The sequence below is a fragment of the Microtus oregoni genome, unplaced genomic scaffold (assembly GCF_018167655.1).
Source record: "Microtus oregoni isolate MIOR12 unplaced genomic scaffold, Mior012 000031F_ref0000149, whole genome shotgun sequence".
Taxonomy (NCBI): Eukaryota; Metazoa; Chordata; class Mammalia; order Rodentia; family Cricetidae; genus Microtus; species Microtus oregoni.
The window spans coordinates 10,362,047-10,381,594 of NW_024543090.1; the positions used below are offsets into that span (position 1 = coordinate 10,362,047).

Here is a 19,548-nt window from a genome sequence, read left to right on the forward strand (position 1 = left end):
CTTTACCAGATATTTAGTTTCAAAAATTAAGGGCAGTTTATTTTTTATTTTTTTAATATTTATTTATTTATTATGTATATAATATTCTGTCTGTGTGTATGGCCAGAAGAGGGCACCAGACCCCATTACAGATGGTTGTGAGCCACCATGTGGTTGCTGGGAATTGAACTAAGGACCTTTGGAAGAGCAGGCAATGCTCTTAACCTCTGAGCCATCTCTCCAGCCTCTGGGCAGTTTATTTTTTAAATGAGCTTGTCTGTGACTATAGTATCTTAGAAGTGGTAATCTTTGACTTTGCAGGTGGCAAGCTTATTCCGGATTTAATTGCTAAGCCAGAGCATGTAATCTCCACAGTGTTCTCCAACTGTCTTTCCTCATTTCTAGGTGCTTTCAAGCCCTGTGAATATCTCCTGGGGAGCTGGATGATCCGCCTTACAGTGTGGTTCATTTTCCTGGTTGCCTTGCTTTTCAACACGCTGGTCATTGTAACGGTGTTTGCGTCCTGCTCGTCACTGCCCGCCTCCACACTCTTCATAGGCTTGATTTCTGTGTCCAACTTACTCATGGGCATCTATACTGGCATCCTTACTTTTCTTGATGCTGTGTCCTGGGGCCGATTTGCTGAATTTGGCATCTGGTGGGAGACCGGCAGTGGTTGCAAGGTGGCTGGGTCTCTGGCGGTCTTCTCCTCAGAGAGCGCCGTGTTCCTGTTAACGCTGGCAGCCGTGGAGAGGAGTTTATCTGCAAAGGAAATAATGAAAAACGGGAAAAGCAGTCACCTTAAACACTTTCGGGTTGCCGCCCTCTTAGCTCTGCTCGGTGCTGCCGTAGCAGGCTGCTTCCCCCTTTTCCACAGAGGGGAGTATTCAGCATCTCCCTTGTGCTTGCCGTTCCCTACCGGGGAAACATCATCCTTAGGATTTACCGTGACCTTAGTGCTGTTAAACTCACTAGCATTTTTATTAATGGCCATCATCTACACGAAACTGTATTGCAACTTGGAGAAGGAAGACCTGTCGGAAAACTCCCAGTCTAGCATGATTAAGCACGTGGCTTGGCTGATCTTCACCAATTGCATCTTTTTCTGCCCCGTTGCATTTTTCTCATTTGCACCATTGATCACGGCAATCTCGATCAGCCCCGAAATAATGAAGTCTGTTACACTGATATTCTTCCCGTTGCCTGCTTGCCTGAATCCAGTCCTCTATGTTTTCTTCAACCCAAAGTTTAAGGAAGACTGGAAGCTACTGAAACGGCGCGTGACCAGAAAACACGGATCTGTTTCGGTTTCCATCAGCAGCCAAGGTGGCTGTGGGGAACAGGATTTCTACTATGACTGTGGCATGTATTCCCACTTGCAGGGGAACCTGACCGTGTGCGACTGCTGTGAGTCATTTCTCTTGACAAAGCCAGTATCCTGCAAACACTTAATAAAATCTCACAGTTGTCCTGTGTTGACAGTGGCCTCTTGCCAAAGACCGGAGGGCTATTGGTCTGACTGCGGCACACAGTCAGCCCACTCTGACTATGCGGATGAAGAGGATTCCTTTGTCTCCGACAGTTCTGACCAGGTGCAGGCCTGTGGACGAGCCTGCTTCTACCAGAGTCGTGGCTTCCCTCTGGTGCGCTACGCTTATAACCTACCCAGAGTCAGAGACTGAACTACTGTGTCTGACCATTTCCCCTGTCAACCAAATCGCAGCGCTCGCAAAGAGAGCTGTCCGTCTTTTGACCTTTCATCTGGGAAGCACTTCTGTAATCACTGCCTGGAGTCACTCAGAAAAGGAGGAAGGACAGTGGCAGTTTATTTCTCAAACCAGACATTTGTTAAGAATGGGTGCCTACATAATATGTTGTTGAAAAAAGAATTGCCATGCCCCGGCGATGTGTGGTCTATTTGAAATAAATACAACTTTAAAATGACTTGATATATGGCATAGCAATATAAAATTAGGTTTTTTTTCTGATTCATCGGGTGTAAAGTTCAACCTGTTTCTGAATTAAGCACAAGATAAAAGACAGCTGTTAATATTTTTTAATTGAAAATGTGAATTTATAAAACTGAGCAAAAGCCTTGCTAATTTTACCTAATGTTTCATCATTAATCTCAGGACGACTTAATTCAGGGCCAAAAAAGGGATTGTCTCCCAGCTAGAGCTATGAGAGTTCCAACAAACATTACCTTCACATGTTTTCTGTGTCCATAAATCAAAGGTTTTGTTCAAATGATTTTAAATCTAAAGCCTGAAGATGTTTTAAAGACAATATTAACAGCTGTTAGATTTTTTTAAATAGCAGAACATTTATTTTTGTTTATTATATATTACTTTGGTGAAATCAGTGATTTTTTTCCCCCCTCAGTGTTTTACAATCACAGTAGTAGGACAAGGCAAAAGGCAAATTGCTATGTGGCCCTCATAGAGATGGCAAACTACTAAGTAATACTGAGATTTTTTATGTATCCAAGGGGTTTGATGGCTCCATGTAATGTTCCCATTAATAGATACTTCCTAATGCCACTGGCTGCTCTGACATTTCCAATTTTGTTGACATGTTATCTGTAGTTTGGATTATACAGAAAGTAAATTTGGGTAATTTTATTTAATTGGAAGAAATTGGTAGTAATCATGACACAAAGCACTTACATTTATTTTGTAGTGAGCTAGTCTCCTGTGGTGTTACATGAAAACTTCCATACATTTTTTTCCACCCAGTAATTTTTTTAAAGCCCACCTTGTAGCTCAGATGCTTTGGTTAAACAAGAACACACATTAAGAGTGGGGAGATCAAAGCTTGTCCTATGTCTTTAAATTCTTTTAATTGATTTGATTCTTACCTGTAGGCTTCTGATGTGTTCCTATAAGGAGACTTAACACTGTGTTAAGTCAGTAGCAAACCCACTGCCATGTTAGGTAGCCTGGTTACATGAAAACTTAAGCTAGATTACAGTTTTATGATTAAACTGTATATACTGTGCATATGATGAATTTTTATCTTATGTAAATTATTTTTAGAACACAGGTTGGGAAATGTGGCTTCTGTTCATTTTGTTTAATTAAAGCTACCTCCTAAACTATAGTGGCTGCCAGTAGCAGAATGTTAAATTGTGGTTTATATTCGTGTTTTTGTGTGTGTGGTTTTTATCTTCCCTTTTTTTTTTTGACTTTGTAAATAGTCTTGGTTGTACATTGTCAGTGGAATAAAAACAGAATCTTTGTATATCAAAATTATGTAGTTTGTATAAAATGTGGGAGGGATTTATTTACTGTGTGTTGTAATTTTGTAAGGTCATCTATTTACAACTTAAATAAAATATATTTACACATCTGATAAATATTAAATCATAACTTGGTAAGGAAATCCCAATTAAAGGCTTTCTTCCTAAAATTCAAGTTATTGAAAACTTTTTTGTTCTTTTAAGAAATAGGTCAGGCATGGTGGCGCATGCTTTTAATCCTAGCACTCCAGAGGCAGAGGCAGGCAGATCTCTGAGAGTTCAAGGCCAGGGCTTTGTAGAGAGACCACATCTCAAAAACAAAACAAAATAAAAAACCGAACAAAACAAATGAAACAAAAAGAGGATAGCAGCTACATAAAGTTTTCAAGTAGAGGATACTAAAGAATTATTGGAGATAACCACTGGAAACAAAATTTTCAAGCTGTCTATAAAAGTCTAGGACATTGTATTGAAATTTAGAAAAATTAAAGTTTTATCCCAAATCCAAAGAACAGCTTAAAACAAATTGTGGAAGGGAGGGGAGCAGAAAAAAAATGTATAGCTCAATGAAAACAATTAAAAACACATTATGGTGTTAACAATAATACTGTTAATTCGATCTTTATTTAAAGGCAAATGATTAACAACCTGCATGATACTAAATGCAATCACTTGCCTAGGACAGCCCTCAATTTTCAAAAGAGAAGATAAATGTTGAACCACAGAGAATTTCAGTAAATCCTTGAGAAGCATAAGATCCAAACCCAATTCTCTCTGTGTTTATATTTTATCTTATAAGGGGGGGGGGTGCATGCAGGTGTACTCTTGCCTGGAGAAAAGTTCGTTTAACATCTTTGGGGAGGCTGCCCACCTTTGCTGGAACAGGTTCTCTGATTAGTTTGAAACTCACTGATTAGGCTAAACTGGCTGGTTAGCCAGACTGACGATTAGGCTAAACTGGCTGGTTAGCCAGACTGACTGGTTAGCTAGACTGACTGATTAGGCTAGACTGGCTGGTTAGCTAGACTAGCTGGTTAGCCAGACTGACTGGTTAGCTAGACTGACTGATTAGGCTAGACTGGCTGGTTAGGCTAGACTGGTTAGCCAGACTGGCCCAAGCTTCTGCCACCACACCAGCAGTTTTAAGTGGGTGCTGGGAATTGAATTCCGGTGCTCATGCTTGCAAGGTAGGCAGGCCCTTTACTGACTGAATCCTCCCCCTAGTCCCATTCATCCTAATTCTGGATTTAGTAGTGAGTTTGAGTTAAACTCCGAATGTTGGAAACCTCTATAGCAGAAAGTACAGTATAATTAATTACCCTTTGCCCACACCTTTCACCAAGTACCCACTACAGCTCTGACAATTTTCCACAGCACACAATAAATCTTGCATCTTCACATTCACTAAACCCCTTCAATACCTCTGCCTCTGGGATTATTTGGAGGCAAGCTAAAACATCATATTACTTCATCTGTTAATACTTCAGTGTATGCAGAAAGACGTTTTGAAACCATAGCATAGAATTGTCATAAGCTGAACATAGCGGACAATGAGGAATACTGAGAATTCAAGAACAATTGCAGTGGGTTTTTGATCCTACTGCACGTACTGGCTTTGTGGGAGCCTAGGCAGTTTGAATGCTCACCTTACGAGACCTGGATAGAGGTGGGCAGTCCTTGGGCTTCCCACAGGTCAGGGAACCCTGATTGCTCTTCGAGCAGATGAGGGGGGGGACTTGATCGGGGGAGGGGGAGGGAAATGGGAAGCGGTTGTGGGGACGAGGCAGAAATCCTTAATAAATAAATAAATTTAAAAAATAAAAATAAAAATAAAAAAAAGAAGCAAAAAAAAAGAATTGTCATAAGGCTAACTGGCAATATAGTTACATATTTTTAAGCAAAAATCACTTTTACAGAAGCCGATTAAAGTGAAAATAAATAAATATGAAGAAGACATTGGAGCTGGAGAGATGGCTCAGTGGTTAAGAGCACTGGCTGCTCTTCCAGAGGTCCTGAGTTCAATTCCCAACAACCACATGGAGGCTCACAACCATCTGTAATGGGACCTGTTGCCCTCTTCTGGCATGTGGGCATACATGGAGGCAGAATGTTGTATAATAAATAAATAAATAAATAAATAAATAAATCTTTAAAAAAAGAAGAAGAAGAAGAAGACATTGTTGAGTCTGAACCTTATAACTTAGGGGAGAGCTAATTTGTGCATTTGTATACTCTTACCCATCTTGACTATTGCCTCTCAGCCCAAGTAACAAATAGCACTGTAAACAGAGACCATTGAGGGGCCTTTATTACAGTCACACAACCATAGCCTCAGGCCACATAACAGCCTTGGAGCTTTTAAGGCTCCTGTATTGCTAAAGCATACTGTACTTGGTGGACACAGTGATCCTAGACTATCAAGAATGCTTTAATAAAACATTAAGTGGATAAAGAAGGTATATAAGATTCTCACACCAAGAGGTTTAATGTGGGAAATTGCCAGGGTTTAAGAGGGTTTACCGTTATAGATGCCAGGTCCTGAGGTAGCTGAGGATTAATGAGAAAAATAGGGTAGTTGGGTAGTTTATTTTGGAGACGATTGAATTAAGATCATTGAGGTCAAATAATTTATTTAAGGACACTTATTAAGAGGGAAACTCCTGGTTCAAAGCCAGTTTCTTTCCCCTTCCCTAACACCATTAGGTAATTTCTGTTAATAAATTGTTTCTCAAGCTTCCATCTTTGTGCATCTGTAAGGCAGTCAGTGTCTCGAGTTACTGATACTAAGAGTGTTTTCTGATGAAAGGTCTTAACTCGATATGCCAATACTCCATAATGACTCAAGAATGAAAATAATTCTACTAAGTCACTTTCCTTAGCTGTACAATTGTCTTCCAATGTCACTGTCTTTTTTTTTTTCTAAAAATTTGAACAAATAGTGCTTTACCCCAGGGCTATATGACCCTGCTAGCATGTCACATTGTAGTCACTGTGGCCTTTGCTTCACCTTTGCGTGCTGGTATTTCTTATCATATCTCAATGCCCTGTAAAAAGTCTACACATATAAATTCCATCAGATTTTGTATCTTTGAGCATTAAAGTTGTATATTGTGTCAGTCTCATTTTTCACTTATGTTGTTTCTGACAGTAATGTACATCAGGAGCTAGACAAAGCTGTATGTGTAGTTTTCCGAGATTGAACAACATGCCCAGTTTCAGTGTCTGCCAGTTTTTCCTTGAGTGCTTCACCTAGATCCCCAATCCTTAAAAGGAGAGTGCCTCAAGGTCCTAGAAAAATACCTATTGCAGCACAGTTTGTGGATTTTTGTTATAAAAAGAACGAGGGATTTTAAGGTTGCTCTGGTGTGAACATGCTGGAGTGTGGACACAAACGCTTTTAAAGGCCAGAAAGTTCACACACCCTGACAAACTGCGTTGACAGTCCCTGCCAATACAGTGAAAGACAGTGCTCAAAGACAAGTCTCTGATAAAGTTCTCTTCCCTTAAATGCAGCCTGATGTCAAGACAGAACAAATACAGATAATCACAATTGCTAAGTTTTTATGATCTTGACCTTCTATGAAGGAGGGGGAATAATCATGGCTTCCCGCTTCTGCCTTTTCCTTTAAAAGGATCTGCCTTAGTGACACCGACACGTGTAGAGAACCAAATGGCCTACAGCACCACAGCAAACACAGTAGTCAGGAGGGTGCCAGGACCTGGCAGGCGACCCAGGAGGCGCTGAGCTGACACTATCAGTGGGAACCTTGGAGCTCTAGACTGCGGAAGTCCTGGTCCACAGACTGGGACAAAGCTCTTCCCAGTCTCCAAGCGTTGCTATGACAACGCGGGACCAGACCGGCGCTGATTGGCCAGCGGCCACGCGCGGTGCCTGCTGGGAGAAGTCGCCTCCGGTCCCGCTCGGGCCGTTTGAACTTGGCGGGCCTGATGCGGGCGGCGGGGCCATGGCGGGCTGTCTCTCCCGTCCCGCGCACACGCTTCCTGGCCCGATGCAGGCCGGGCTTCCGCCCCTCTTCGAGCTCTGTCACCGACCTCATAGCGGACTCCCAGGACCCAGGACTGGAGGACGTGGCGTTGACCGTGTGCTTGTCGCCGCCTCTGAGCTGCAGCAACTCCACCCTGTCCTTGTTGTCTCCCCTTGGCCACCAGAGCTTTCCTTTTGGAGAGGACGACAGTGAAGGGGAGGATGAAAAGGCAGTGGACGAAGATGCCCGTGAGTCAGAGGCCAAGGTGGCGAGCCTGGAAGGAACAACGGAGTTACAGGGGCACTCCAGGTAATCTCAAGGCCCGGCCCTCACAGCCCTTGTCAACACGCCTTAGAGTTGGTGCTCAGAACCCTTTACCGCCCACCCTTCCCCCACCGCCTCTTGTCTTCTAAGTCTGCATCTCCATCCTGGAGTGCTGGGCAAATTCTTACAAAGGACCAGTGATTTCCCATGATTCTTCGTCCCTCCTCCTGAGAGTGATTATTGCAATCTCCATGGAAACTTACTGTACATAGAAACGAGCACACAAAACTTTGCTGCCAGGAGTCTTAAAAATCCTTAAAGCACATATCGTTGACTCCAGAGCGCTTGTCAAAATGTGTAGTAGGTACGAGGTTGTAGTAAGTAGGTGCTTTTATATAAAGAGCTGAGTATGATCACCAGACAGTAATGTGCTTACTCTGCAGGGACAGGTTACCTCTGTCTGAACAGGGACATTTAATGGAATAGTCTATGTTCACCAAGTGTAACACCATCTTAATATTTTTATTTACACTGATCAACTCAGCAAACATTTACCATCTTGCCACATACTAGTGTAGGTATAGGGACGATAAACGAGATAGACAAGGCTTTCACTATCGAAATGAAAGCCCAGATCAATCAATTTACAAATAACAGAACTGTATCTGAATACAGATAAAAGGTCTGACTTGTGGTTCATGACTTGACTTGGTTTGTAACTTGAGTTCCAGGAGATCTGGCACCATCTGGTGCCCTACTGGCACCTGTGTGCTTCCACTTGATGCACATAAACTTACACGTATACACACATACACATAAATAAAAGCAAGCCTTTTAAAAGGCAGAGGAAGATAATGTGTTTCTAGGCCTGACTCAAAGGCAGACAGTTGCAAGCAGTCCAGGGCTCAGTACTCAGGTTCTCCGCTCAGGTTCACTTTTCCTTATACCTATCTCCTCATTCTTGGGTATGTGGAAACGGGAGCAAAGGCCCTGTCCTTGTATTTTGAAGACAACTTCATTTTAGGATATATTCCTTGTGTTTTCTTCAGGAAGTACTTACAAGTTTCTGAATGTCAAGGGGTGTCAGGCACAGTATGGGAGATCTAAGAAACTCAGGCCAGCGAGCCCAGGCTTTTTGTATAAGCAGCAAGATAGCTCCCTTCAGTATAAGGCACCCATATGAGAGTGGATTAGATGTGGACCCACATAAGTCACTCAAATGCATGAACAGCTTGGTAAGGGTGAGAGGTGAAATGTGTGCGTTGATGCGGATGGTGGTCACATAGAGTAAGCATGTAAGCTACTTCTCCAGACTGCTAATAGCAACAGGAAATAGGCCTTCTCTGATTAGCCTAATAGAACTTTGAATTAAAATTTTAGGAGTCTTTTCATGGGAGCTTGCAGGACAGAGTGGGTTTCACATATTTTATAAGTAAATTTGAGGCTCTGGAGAGATAGATGGCTTAGTGGTTAAGAGCCCAGCCTGCTCTTCCAGAGGACCTGGGTTCCATTCCTAGCACACATGTGGCAACTCGCAACTGTCTGTAACTTCACTTCTAGGGGGTCCAACACCCTCACGCAGACATACATGCAGGCAACAAAACCAATGCACATAAAAAAATCAATTTGAAGGCTTTGATAAATACTTTGTAATAATATTCAAAAGAACCAAGCAGCATGTCATAGTTGAGCAGCAGGAGGAATAAAGGCCATCCGAATACAGCTCAACTACTAAGATTTGCATTAGCTTCCAAGAGCCAGAAAACTAAAAGGGAGTGTGCACGGGGGGGGGGGGGGGGGGGAAATTAGGCATGTTTGGGTCTCATTTAAAAACCGAATGAGCTGATAACACCTAAGTTTAGCTTGCTTTCACACTTCAGCCCTGGGCCAAAGGACTAGTTAAGACTGCATCTGGAAAAAGAACGCAGACTTCGTCAGGCCTTGTGGAGACCAAGGAAAGGTGTTGCAGAATATTTGTTTCCACTGTAAAGATAGAATTCTGAGAAGAGGAAAGGCAGAGATGCAGTCGCAAGCCAGGTACAGAGGAAGCAAGATGAAAATGCCTTACTGAGAAAAGATACCAAGCCACATGGCTAAATAGATAAGAATTATGGGTTAATCAAATTATAAGAACTAGTTGGGAAAAAAACTAATCTAAGGCCAAGCTTTTGTAATTGATAATAAGTCTCTGGGTTATTTGCGGGCTGGTGATCCAAAGATAGTATGACAAGAAAGCTTGTTACAGAAAGGAATCTCACTTTTAGGGAAAAGCTATAGTGAACACAATGATATAACACATCTTCAGCCTGCAGTTCAACAAACCTGAAATCGGAAGCCTGCATCAGCTTGCTACAAGAGAAGGAACCAATTCCTGAGTGTCAGGCTTAGTGGTTTGGATTGTATGCTGAAGGTAATACAGTGCAGTGAAGAACTTTGAGATGATACAAGGGTTTGTTTCAGAGGCGAACCAGAATATAGCTGTTGAGTGGTTTGAAAGAAAGAGGAGAAACCATTTATATTCAGAACAATCATAGGGTTAGAGAAGAGAATGACTTGAAAATAACGAAGGCTGTAGAGAAGACATAACAAGTGGATGAATTTCTGGCTTTGATAACTGGTTGGGGGTGCTGGTACTCTCGCTAAGGGTCTAAGAGAAGTGAACTTTTATTGGGAGACTGAAGGGTGAAGGCTCCAATGACTGAGTTTATTTTATACTGATTTTGATAGTCTGGTGATTGGAAAAGTCTGGAGCCTAAGGTAAAAGGCAGAGCTATATTGCCAATGTGGGACTAAGAAGATGTGTGATATTGGTGATGCAGGACAAGGTAAGGTCATTCTGCAAAACTGAGAAAGCAGGAAGTGTATAAATAATACATCAGCGATACCTCTTTCCTACCGGAATGCAGATTCTATAAGGGTGTGAATAAATGAATAATAGCAGGAAAATGAGTGAACTGGATCTATGAGGTAGAAAAAATTATATTAAGCAGTTGTTAAAGACATTGTTTGCTAGAATTAACAATATAAAAGACAAGAAACTAGTCTATAATAAACTTGATTTTAGGAGTGAAGAAGATGGGTCTGTCAGAATGCCTATCTAAGCACTATATTTAATCATCAGCCTCTCTCTCTCTCTCTCTCTCTCTCTCTCTCTCTCACACACACACACACACACACACACACACACAGTTAAAAAGGAGGCTGGAGAGATTGCTCAGTGGTTAAGAGCTCACATTGCTGTTACAAAGGATCTAAGTGTAGTACCCAGCATTCACAGCTGAATCACAACTGCCTGTAACCCAGCTTCAGGGCATCCAGTGGCCTCTCTTGGCACTCTGCTCATGTGCACTCACATGTACATACAGACACATACACATAAACAATATGTTAACAACAACAAACACAGTACAGCCCAGTCTTTGGAGCTACTTTGGATCCTGAGCAGTCTCTCACTGGAGTCTGGTTGTTAAGCGTTCCCTAAGATTTGTGAGCTTTGTGCATCTAGCCAAGTTGTTCTGCTCTTAGATTTCCTTGCCCAGAAGAGTTACAGAAGATGTATATGGTGGAAATATAAACTGACAGGAGACCACTAGGGTGGGGAGTTATGGATGCTCTAAGATAATTGGCATAGGGAATCAACTATAATATTAACTTGGGTGTAGTTCTTTGTAGTTCATGCTGCATACTTAGTATGCTCCAGACCCTGGATTCAGTTTGCAGCTAGAGAAAACAGAAAAGTGCATAGTAATAGAGAATTGTCATTTTCTTGGTAACTTTGTATTTTAAAACAATTTCAAATTTACAAAAAGTTCAAAGAGAATCTTACAATTTTCCATTTACCTTATACACAGAATTCCTGATTGTTAGCACATTTGCCTTATGCTTGCTCAGTGTGTGTGCACATTATTTTTTCCTTTGTACGGTTTAAGGAAGGAAAAGGGAAAGGGTCTGGTTAGGATTCCATGTGGTAATTAGCTCTCTAAATAGGACTTGAGACAGATGGATTGGGTTTGGGATACTCCTATGGCTTCTTAAATAGTGTGGTTTAGAAATAAAGGCAGTTTGATGATAAACTAATTCAAAGATTGAGTTTTATAATTTTAATAGAAATTAGGTGTAATTCATATGGATTTGTAAAAATCAAGCTGTTAGCCATGTCCCATTTTGCTTCTATTGTACAGCTAAGTGAATTGTACTCTAGAAAAGTTCTCTGTGGCGAGTACTGCACTTTGTTCTCTTGTAGCTGTGAAGCTGGGTCCCAGGATACACAAGAGCAGAAGCAGATGCAGTTACGGGAAAGCAGCCTGACACCGTGGGAGATGTGGTTTGTTGGCAAAGAAAAAGAAGAGCGTGGCCGACTACAACAGAAAGTCCTGGAGGTAAAACTACACAACGATCTTGTCATTGAATCCTGAGTTCATAGACTGACTGCTTTTATCAGTGTTAATGCTGTTGTCCTTGAAATAATGTTTGTACTGTTGCATAGGGAGTACTATGTCAGTTTTAGTAAATCTTATTTAGAAATAGTATTTTCTCACCAGTGGTAGTAGCAAACATCTTTAATTCCAGCACTTGGTAGGCGGAGGCAGGCTACTCAGAGAAACCCTGTCTCAGAAAACCAGAGAAAGAGAGAAAGGGAGAAAGACTATTTTCTCATTAGGAGAGGGTCTGAAAATAAGCTAAGTACCATTAAGAAATGAGGCTTCTTCAGCACCTGTGGATAGTCTGATATTATGGCATGTAGCAGTGCAGATTTTCTTTTTGTAAATTAAAGAGTAACTAACTGTAAAGGATGTCCAGATCCACAGATATGAAAGCCTATATACAAAATGGCATAACACTTATCAGTAACCTATACACATCTCTTTTCATACTGTAAATCATCTCTAGATTGTTTATATTATTGAATATAATGTAAATACTGTGTTAGTAATTGTTATGCTGTAGTCTTTAGGGGCTGATATAAGAAAAACTGCCTATAATAGATATGAGCACAATTTTCTCTGTATAGTTTTGATCCATTCTTAGTTGAATTCATAAAACCAGTGATATAAAGCTATGTACTAATGTGTATAAACAGGCACATCCAATGGAACCTTAGCGTATGTCCATTTGACTGGTAGAAATCTAACTGTATAATGAGTGCAGAAGTGACAGAGAAGCTGAAGCAGAGACAACTACCCCTCACCTCACAAAGAGCGTTTCCTAGAGTGAGTGTGTCCTGGGCACCTGCTGGGTTTTAGGTGTTCATGTTTCTCTGCTCTCAGCATTGCTCATGGACATACTCTGTCTAGACTCAAAAAACAAATTAGTTTTAGATTTGTATAGTTTGACATTCTCCAAACTCATTATCCAAACTTTCTATCCTTTTCTTTCTTTCTTTCTTTCTTTCTTTCTTTCTTTCTTTTTTGACTATAGAGCTCTGACTGTCCAAGAAATCAGTATGTAGACCAGGCTCCAGGCTGTCCTCACAGAGATCCACTTGCCTCTGCTTCCTGAGTACTGGAATTAAAAGTATGCACAACTATGCCCACTCAACCTTTCTATTTTACTAAATTCTTCATATCTAAACATCGAGGTCAAAGAATATTAAAGGGTACTTCTGATTTTTAAGGAAATAGAATCAAACTTCTTTTTGATTTTTTTTTTTTTTTTGATTGAGACAGTTTCTCTGTGAAACAGCCTTGGCTCTTCTGGAACTCTCTATGTAGATCAGGCTGGCCTCACAGATATCCGCCTGCCTCTGCCCCCCACATGCTGGGATTAAAGGCGTGCGCCACCACTGCCCAGTTTATGTGCCACCACGCCTGGCATTATAACCTGCATTTTCTGCCTGTTAGATATCAGTATATTTCCATATCATTGAAAATACATCTTTGTTCTGAGAATTTAAGCAAGGGCCTTGAACATGCTAGCCAAGTGCTTTTCCCTTTGTGTTACACTCCCAGTCCTTATTTAATATTTTTAGTATCATTTTAAAGTGGTTTCCTGATAATATTATAAAGAGAATATATTATTGTATCAAAATTTGTTCACTGTGTAGAAATTTTAGTTTATTTTCATCTGTTAGTAAACATGTTAACGTCAAAATCATGGAAACTAAAGCCTTTATAGTATTAGAATAATTCCTTATCAGTTTTATAACTAATTGTTTCTGTGTTAAGTTTCTAACTAGGTAGACAGTCACAACTCAGGTGGCTTGGCATAACTCAAATGGTTACAGCTCCCAATCCATTTGGCTGGTTCCTATTATAGGCTACTCTGTATTCTAAAATGTAAATCTGTTCCTGGAAAGGTGCTCTGTGAGAGAAGCCCTGCCTTGTTAACAGGATTTAAGAACGACCTTATGGTTTAGTGTCAGGAAGGATTAATAAGAGCCTAGTTATGGCTTTTTAACTTGCTGGTTGACATTAGCTAAGTTTTTTAACCTTCTGTACTTCATTTTCGCCATCTGTACAAAAGGGATGAAATTGTACTTGTCACAGGACTTTTGTAAAGATTAAATGAAACCAAGTATGAAGGTGACTGGTTTTGTTTTTTTACTGGTATTATTTATATCATTGCCATCATGATCTTAATGCTTTTTTTTATTTATTTTGCATATTAATTTGTATTTTTGAGACCCCAGATGATAGTCTTATCTTACCTTCTTAGCCTAGCATATTTCCCCTCCCCTCACAGTACTGGGTATCAAATCTAGGTCCCTGTACATGCTAGAAAAAGATTCTGCTACCGACCCACACCCATAGTCTCAGTACAGTAACCCTTAAAAATATTTGTTCAGGAGCCGGGCGGTGGTGGCGCACTCCTTTAATCCCAGCACTCGGGAGGCAGAGGCAGGCGGATCTCTGTGAGTTCGAGACCAGCCTGGTCTACAAGACCTAGTTCCAGGACAGGCTCCAAAACCACAGAGAAACCCTGTCTCGAAAAACCAAAAAAAAAAAAAAACAAAAAAAAAATATTTGTTCAGGTCTGAAGATGTAGCTTAATTGGTAGAATACTTACCTAGCATTCATGAAGCCCTGGGTCCTTGCCCAGAATGGCATACTGCGATGATGGCACGTGCCTGTTTCTCAACCTGCAATTCCAGTATTTAGGAAGTGCAGTTGGAAGGATCAGAAGTTCAAGGTCATCTGGAGGAGGTTTTTTTTTGTTGTTGTTAGTGGTGGTGTTGGGTTTTTTTTTTGTGGTATTTTTTTTTTAATTTTTTTTATGGTTTATTTAACTTTATTTTATGTGCATTGGTGTGAAGGTGTCAGATCCCCTGGAACTGGATCTTCAGACAGTTGTGAGCTGCCATGTGGGTGTTGGGAATTGAACCCGGGTTCTCGGGAAGAACAGTCAGTTCTCTTAACCGCTGAGCCACCTCTCCAGCCCCTGTGGTGTTTTTTTTTTTTTTTAAAGAAATACCCACAGTAACAAATCTATTCTTTTTGTCACACAGAAAACAAATATGTGTATACATATGTATCTGAAATGTCTCAGTTTTATGTGACAGCATAAATGTATTTTGGGTTTGCTTGTTTTTAACCCATTGAATTAATATTAGACTCACGGTCTGATTTATGACTTTGTGGTAAAACAGAGGTCAATGAGCTATTTATGATTTTGTCTGGACCCTCCAACAAATTACTTGTTAAGAAAAAAGGAGTTATTTCAAATTATTTTTACTCAGTATACAAAGCAAGAAGTTTCTTAAATTAGAGAAAAGTAGTAAGAAAATCTGAGGGGCTGGAGAGATGGCTCAGTGGTTAAGAGCATTGCCTGCTCTTCCAAAGGTCCTGAGTTCAATTCCCGGCAACCACATGGTGGCTCACAACCATCTGGAATGAGGTCTGATGCCCTCTTCTGGCCTGCAGACATACACACAGACAGAATATTGTATACATAATAAATAAATAAATAAATATTTAAAAAAAAATCTGAACTGTGGAGTCATATAGAACTAGGCTGATATTTTTCTTTTTACATCCCAACTGCATTCCCCCCCCCCCCCCCCCCGCCATAGACTCATCCTCCTTTTCAGAAAAGGGCAGTACTCCCGTGGATATCAGCCAGCCATGGCATATCAAGTTGCAGTGAGACTATGATCTTTCTCCTTTTGAGGCTGGATGAGGCAATCCGGTAGGAAGAAAGGTTCTCAAAGCAGGCAACAGAGTCAGAGTTGGCCCCTGCTCCCACTGTTAGAAGTCCCACAAGAGGACCAAACCTTACAACTGTAACACATATGCAGAGGGCCTAGGTCAGACCCATGCAGTCTCCCTGGTTTGTGTTTCAGTCTCTGTGAGCCCCTATGAGCCCAGGTTAGTTCATTTGGTAGGTTTTCTTGTAGTTGCCTTGACCCCTCTGGCTCCTACAATCCTTCTTCCCCGTATTGAGGAGGATTCCCCAAAAAGCTCTATCTTACATTTGGCTGTGGGTCTCTGTATCTGTTTCCATCAGTTGCTGTGTGAAGAAGCTCTGATGACAATCAGACAAAGCATCAATCTATGAGTATAGCAGAATATCATTGGGAGTCAGGTCACTGACTTTTTTTCCTATTCATGTTTAGTTCTCTCATAGGTCTCTGGACTGTCTATGCTCTGGGTCCTGGCCCTCCAGGCAGTATAAGGGATGGGCTTCCTCTCATGGTATGCTCTCAAACTGGACCAGTCATTAGTTGGCCACTCCCACAGTTTCTCTGCCACCTTTACCTTAGCACATCTTATAGACAGGGCAAATTTTAGGTCAGAGGTTTTGTGATTGGTTTAGAGTCCCAGTCCTTTCACTGAAAGTCTTACCTGCTAAGGCTGAAATTTTAACTTGGGAAAGTTGTTTACATTCTCTTGGCCTTGGGCTCTTCATCTGCAAATCAGACATTAGCAGTAGAGGACTGGTTAATAGCATACATATGAGTCTTACATTCAAAACTTAGACTTTGAGCATATTCTCCAGTGCTCTGGTGAAGGGGAGAACACGCTGTTGGGATATGGCCAGATGTATAGAAAGCACTCAATACAGCTTAGCTGTTACTGAGTATGAAAGGCGATAATTAATATAAAGTCCACGCCACAATGATTAAGCATACAGAGGGTATAATTACTTGTAAGGATTAAATCCTTTTCATGTTATGAATTATTTGGCCTTTCTCATGCTACCTTATTACTTAACTCTTACATGACTAAGGTATTTTTGTCTGAATCTTATGTTCCGGGCATGCCAGGGATATCATCATGTAGGCCGACCCTACTAAAGCTAAAAAAACCAGGAAGATAGAGAAGTAACTTGGTTGAAGTTTCAGTTAGTATTAAAGTTAGGACTGGAATTGATTACTAATATAAGTGCATTTTCCTACAATATCAAGATGTATTTTAAAAGTAAATGAGTAGCCTTAATATTTATTTAATATTCAGTGTATTTTTTATATCCCAGATTGTCTGACCCTAAACTCAATGTTCTTCCTGCCTCACCTCCCAAATGTTGGGATTTTGATTAGTAAGCTCCTACAGTTAGCTTAACTATTTAATTATTTAATTTGTACAAAATAAACTGATTAAAACAGATCCTCTGGAATTAGACCACTAGGGAGGTCAGTGGTAGCATTTTCTAGGTATTACTGGGTCTTCTTTAGCCCTTAAATTAACTGAAAATTGACAACTATAAAACAGGACATAAGATCTGAGTAACCCCCTCTGCAATTGTTCATTATTCAAAGAACCTTTAAAAGGATATAAGTATGATCATTCATACCTAGTTGTACATCTACACTGTGAAACTGCTTTCAACTGTGAGGACATGGCTTTACAGGGCAAGATGGTGGGGTGGAGATGTTAGAAAAGTAGAGAGTGGTATCAGTTTCTTCTTTTTGAGAAAACTGGCATAAATGGAACACTATGAAGCAAGACTTCATGGCAAAGGGGTGATTTAGAGTTCTCAATGACAAAGGCTGGTGACAGTGATTAATGGCTTGAAAACTATTCTGAGGAAAACTGACTAGGAAATTACTGAAGTACATGTTATAAGGGGAAGACCATCTGGAGTTATGTCAGAAAACAGGAGAAAAATATACAGTATACACACTCATGTGTATATGCATATGAATACATATGCATATACAAGTCTTTACATATAGATCTGATAGTTATGTAAACATAATTTTCCATAACATCCATGATTTTATTTTTAAGAGTAATTTGTTGGTTGAGGAGATAGCACTGTTCACAAAGTGCACTGTGCACACACCCAGGCCTGAGTGTGATTTCCCAGACCTTTTAAAAAGCTATTCGTGCTGAGTGCTAGTGGTGCACACCTTTAATCCCAGCACTTGGGAGGCAGAGGCAGGTGGATCTCTGTGAGTTTGAGGTCAGCCTGCTCTACAGAGTGAGTTTCAGGATAGCTAGAGTGATCTCTAAGAATCAAAAAACCAAAAGAAAAAAAAAGGAAAAGTGATGTGGGATGTCCTTCTGTATGTGTTGCTTTTATTGGTTAATGAATAAAGCTGTTTTGTCCATTGACTTAGCAGAATTTGTCCAAAGTCAGGTAGGAAATCTGAACAGAGAGATAGAGAGAGAGTAGGTGGAGTCCGCGAGACATCATGTATCTGCTGAAGGACACAAGTGCCAGAACCTTACAGTAGGCCACAGCCTCATGGTGATACACGATTAATAGAAATGAGTTAATTTAAGATATAAGAGCTAGGTAGAAATAAGCAGCTAAGCCAAATAAGCAGCTGGCCAAACAGTGTTGTTAGTAATATAGTTTCTGTGTGAGTATTCAGGTCTGGGCAGCCAGGAAACAAAGCTCAGTCTCCGATTACATGTGGGGGCTGGAGAGATGGCTCTGTGATTCCAGAGGACCAGGATTCAATTCCTAGCACTGTAAGGCAGCTCACAACTATCTGTGACTCCAATTATAGAAAATCTGACATTCTCAACACAGCTATACATGCAAGCAAAACACCAATAAATGCTCATAAAATGAAATAAATGATTTTAAAAGTGACCCTATCTCAAACAAAGCAACAAAAAGCCACTTGTGGTAGAGTGTACTTATCAATCCAGTGCTAGGGAAACAGAGCTGGGACCTAAAAAAGCAAGGTGGGGCTGGTGAGTTCACACAGTGGGTAAAGGGGCTTGCCTAACAGCCTGATGACCTAGGTTTGATCCTCAGATCCTACAGTGGAAGGGGTAAACTGACTCTTGAAAGCTGTCCTATGGCCTCCACATGCATTACGTGAGCACTTGCATATATATAGTCACCCACATATGCTCATGCACACGCATGCGCCCACCCGTGTGCGCACACACACACACACACACACACACACTACCACCACCATCCAGTTCTTGTTAGTTATATATAGCAAGCATTCTATAAAAAATGTATTGCATGAGTAATCAAGGAATAGCTAGTTAGTAAAAAAGTCTTAATACCAAGATAAAAATTTGCTTTTAGAGGGACATTGTTTAAAAGTTGAGAGTTATGAAGTGAAGGAGGCAGCTGTCTTCTATCCAGTGGAATTTAGACAAGCACTCATGATAGACAGCTTGTGGTTTTGTTCTGAAGTCCAAAACCTTTGTTTCTGTCCACATCTTATCTTCATTTAAGATACTGGAATTAGTCTGGGAGAAAATTGCCCTTCTTATTGCTCTGTATGCTCAGAAAGGTAGGTCTCAGGGAAAGGGGAGCCTGGGTGAGAGAGTACACCAGTGGAAGGTGTGTAAATGTATCTGATTATTAATAACTAATGAGAGGGGACAGATAGCAGTGATTAAGTGGAGAATCCTAGAGAAGTCTAGTTTGAGCAGTTTTCTTAACCAATGCATAGGTTTAATTGATGAGTAGCAGGTTATGTGGTATTTTATTGGCCAGAGTTTCTTCATTTGTTTCTCCCGAGAAAATGCCCAGACACGTTGATTTTAGTGACAGCAAAGCAGTTGAGTAATCTGGGATCTGAACATGGTTTTGTTTTATATCCTAGCAGCTGAAAAATAAATGAAGAAAACTCCAAATTCCTTTTTTTTTTTCCTCTAGGAAAGTAAATAGCTTCTTTACATTTTTTTAGTGTAGCTATGACTTAAAAATTTAAGGATTATTTCATTC

The 19,548-nt window shown here is 40.6% G+C and overlaps 2 protein-coding genes across 2 annotated transcripts in view; both read left to right on the forward strand.

Moving 5' to 3' along the window:
- The window catches only part of Lgr4 (leucine rich repeat containing G protein-coupled receptor 4), a 100,449-nt gene extending 97,062 nt beyond the window's left edge, over positions 1 to 3,387 (forward strand). Inside the window, exon 18 of the mRNA XM_041678839.1 lies at positions 385 to 3,387. Within this exon, the coding sequence (XP_041534773.1) occupies positions 385 to 1,661 (1,277 nt within the window). The 3' untranslated portion in view covers positions 1,662 to 3,387. The remainder of the gene's footprint in view (positions 1 to 384) is intronic.
- A 3,715-nt stretch (positions 3,388 to 7,102) lies between these two features.
- Ccdc34 (coiled-coil domain containing 34) overlaps positions 7,103 to 19,548 on the forward strand; it is a 33,237-nt gene continuing 20,791 nt past the window's right edge. The window contains exons 1-2 of the mRNA XM_041679015.1: positions 7,103 to 7,512; positions 11,711 to 11,846. Coding sequence (XP_041534949.1) covers positions 7,166 to 7,512; positions 11,711 to 11,846 — 483 coding nt within the window. The 5' untranslated portion in view covers positions 7,103 to 7,165. The remainder of the gene's footprint in view (positions 7,513 to 11,710; positions 11,847 to 19,548) is intronic.